We start from the raw sequence: 3,510 nt of genomic DNA on the forward strand, positions 1-3,510 counted from the left end.
GAGGAAAAAGTTTAGGAGATGTTTGGTATCTGTAAAATGGTTGCAACTACCACTATTTTAAAGGAAATGAGAACAGAAGGTCAGTTAAAAAAAAAAAAAGGTTAAAAAAAACTTACATCTGGGGCTTAAGTGTCTCATGGGTTTAGGTCTGTAATATAAATGAATAAAGTCGGTTGATAAGATGTGCAGGGGTGGTGGAAAATTCAAGAAAACGTACTAAAGAGGGCAGCCAATGTTCAGGGTGAGCCAATTGTTGCCACGTGGAAAGGTGTGTCTAATGTTGTTAGATCTAATTTTACAAGAGAATTCAGAAATCTGGCTTTTTATAAGAAATTGTCTAATTTTTAAATGCTGGCAACAGTCCCAGTGGGGAGTGAGGGAGAGAGAGAGGGGAAATGAAAGACAAACACACAGAGGCCAGACATAGTAATGGTAGGGCCCAGGGTTTGCCAGTTTGTGACTTTTCCCTCATGCAGACTTCTTACTTCTTGTCTTTCCCCGCACATTCAAGATGTGTTTAAGAACTTACTCCAGGTATACTCAGAACTAGATCAAATGCAGCCAGAATTTCCATTGTCCTGCCAGTTCTTTAAATCAAGCCATACAGTTTTTATTGAGCACCTAACACGTGCAATGTCTATCATTACATCTTATTTAAAATGAAGTATGTTAACAGTTAATTACATGAAACAGAGATATGACTTCCATAACGGTCCAGATGACTCTGAGGTATATACCTACATTTTTTCCTGTTTTTTAAAATATGATCAAGTATAAACAGAATTGTTTTTTAAAACCTACTGGAGTACTCAACTTCTATAATTCACTTCTGAATTTAGAAGGTTAATGGGAAAGTTTCAGAACATGAGGCATTACTCCATTTAAAAGCAGTACTTCTAAAAGAATTCAAAAGCAGTCATCCTGAAAGTCTTTTCACTGGACCCAGTTTTGACCTCCGAATGGCTTCTCTCCCTTTAGATACCTATAATACCAAACAGCACCCAAGTTAATAGTAATTTTCGAAAGAGGAAAAAGGTTGGTAATCTTGTCAGCTGATAAGGTGAGAAGACACTGAACACTCAACCTGGCTCAGGTTATCCATTGCTGGTGATTACATTTTAATATAAGTGTGTTAAACAGTGTATACTGTATCCTGCTTTTCACAGGAGACTCACATCACTTTAGCCACTTTTGACCCTTGTTTTTTCAGCCTCTCTGTATGCATCTCTCCACCCAGTCTATAGTTTTTGCACATTTCAGGTACGCCTACTTCTGTTTCCACTATTTCTTCTGCTCTTAATCAAGGTCCAGACTCAATTTTTTTTTAACTTCTCCGGTGTCTCAAAGACTCTCCAAGCCTTTGACACGCTCATCCCAAGCCCCACCCCCATCCTAGCCCCATTCTACAACCTGGAATCATCCCCACCGGCTACTCGGTATCTCGAGGCCTAGGATGCCTTCAGCTTCCCCTCCCCGGCTGCGCACATGACCCCTCCTTCGTCTCCCAATTCCTACACCCGCCCCCCGGCCCCAGGCCCGCAGCCTCAGCCATTCCAGAAATTGACAAAGAAATTGCAGAGGGAGTGCCACTTCTCAGCACAGTAGGTCTCCGTGAGCTTCGCGTTCTCGTCAAGCCCGTCGGGATCGGATCTGGTCCCCAGGGGTGGCTCCGCGTCCGGGTCCGAGGCCGCCTTCCTCTTGCTCCCTTTGGTCTTCTCAGAGGGCTTCTCTTTGGGCGGTGAGCTCGGGGGAGGCGGGGCCCCTGCGGCCGGGCCGGGCGCGGGCTCCCGGGGCCGACCCCGGCTCCGGGCCCGGAGCTTGGGATCCCGGGGGAAGCCCGCCGCCGCTGTGGGGCCCGTGCGTGGTGACGCGTGGGGCAGCAGGCGCAGCTCGGCGCCGTGGCCTTTCCTGCCGGCGCACAGGCGGGCCCTGAGCGGCGCGGGGTCGTGGCAGGGCCGCCGCTTCCTGCGCAGCACCCCCAGCACCTGCTTCCAGAAGTGCGCGCGGCGGGCGGCGTAGGCGGTGCAGCGCCCGGGCTCCCCGCGGTAGGCGCACTGGTGGCGCGCCCCGTCCGGGCCTTGGCAGCGCAACGCCAGCTCGCTGCCCAGTGCGGGCCCTGGGGCGGCCGGCAGGAGCTGCCAGCTGCACGCGTGCCGCTCGGGGCTGATGAAGCGGCCCGAGGAGCCGCCCGCGGGGCCCGGGGCCGACTCGGCCGCGCTGCTAGCCGCCCCCTTGTTCCTACGGGCGGCCGCGAGGAGGCAGCCACCCAGCAGCAGCAGCGGCGGCAGCAGCGAGATCGACGCTCGCAGCCTTAGAGGACTCATGGCTCTCGGTGTCTGCTCTCAGGTCGGCTCCCCAGGGACCCCTGGATGCTTCAGTGGTGGCAGGGCCAGGAGAGCAGCATCCCTTGAACCTGGGGACAGAGGCAAAGACGGCTACTGACTGAGCCGGGCGCAGCCCTTGGTCCAGGCGCATGCACCTGCCAATCCCCCTCCCTTGACTTTCTGGGTGCTAGTTTCCAGTGGGCAGCAGCAGCCTGCGAGGGGCCCCTCTGAAAAGTTTTCCTGGGAAAAAGCCAATTACTGTCTAAATAATCTTTTTGAAACTATTTGGGTATTGAGATTTTCTCCCACGTGCAAATACGATAGCAAAGAGATGCCTGATAATTAGCACCTCCACCCCTCCCTTCTCTACCCTCCAGTAAATTATCTACACAATCATTTCAGGTTTTTCTTTGGAAAAATGCACCTTTACTGCACTTTGAACTTACCGAGTTCTAGGAGAGGTGGTGGAGCCTTAAGGTAGAGGAAATGACTGCAGGAAGGATTAGTCTGTTTTAGTCGGCTCCCAGTGAATGAATGTGTTATCAATGGGACCGAAGGGGCCTCCCCCACTATGCCCCTCCCAGACTTCTCTCTCACTGGGAGATTTCCCACCACCATCACTCACACACACACACACACACACACACACACACACACACACACACACACACACACACACGTATGATAGACTTGGCAATGCTTCCTGTGTTTAAAATAATCACGGGAATTTTAACAAACCATTCTTTTCTTTCCTTTTATATATTTAATCATCTGAAAATAAAAGTTAAACAGAGAGATGTAAGTTTTAAGAGTTAAACAAAATGAAATGAAACAAAGCAACTGCCAATATTCTAAACCAGGCACTGTTTATACGCCATATCATTCTGAGTTCTGTATTTTCACCCATCATTTCCGATAGACTTTCTCATCCTTATAACTTAATCCTAATAACTGTTACTAATAATAAAAAATATCCTAGTTTATTGATACATTATACTGCCCAGGGGTGAGCATTTGGTCTTTTGATTATTTTTAGGTATTATAAATCCATTGTAAACTTCTTACAAAAATTTGAAATTTTTAAAAATTTATTTTGATTATAGTGCAGGGCACTATTACCAATTCAAATTAATGTGTTCTTGAATTTTGAAAATTTTATATTTAAGCAAAGCTATTTTTTACACTT

At 48.3% G+C, this 3,510-nt stretch overlaps 1 protein-coding gene across 1 annotated transcript; it reads right to left on the reverse strand.

The window, feature by feature from the left end:
* Positions 1-585: 585 nt before the first annotated feature.
* Positions 586-2,882, reverse strand: FGFBP3 (fibroblast growth factor binding protein 3). Its single transcript, XM_064488617.1, has 2 exons — positions 2,771-2,882; positions 586-2,413 (listed from the first exon to the last, which is right to left on the reverse strand). Exon 2 carries the CDS (start codon positions 2,322-2,324, stop codon positions 1,545-1,547), a length of 780 nt encoding a protein of 259 aa, XP_064344687.1. The 5' UTR covers positions 2,325-2,413; positions 2,771-2,882; the 3' UTR covers positions 586-1,544.
* Positions 2,883-3,510: the final 628 nt, after the last annotated feature.

Source organism: Camelus dromedarius, chromosome 8 (genome assembly GCF_036321535.1).
Source record: "Camelus dromedarius isolate mCamDro1 chromosome 8, mCamDro1.pat, whole genome shotgun sequence".
In the NCBI taxonomy this organism is placed as follows: Eukaryota; Metazoa; Chordata; class Mammalia; order Artiodactyla; family Camelidae; genus Camelus; species Camelus dromedarius.

Bases quoted from the DNA above. Each gene is read 5' to 3' on its own strand.
- FGFBP3 (XM_064488617.1), bottom strand. From the start codon at position 2,324: ATGAGTCCTCTAAGGCTGCGAGCGTCGATCTCGCTGCTGCCGCCGCTG.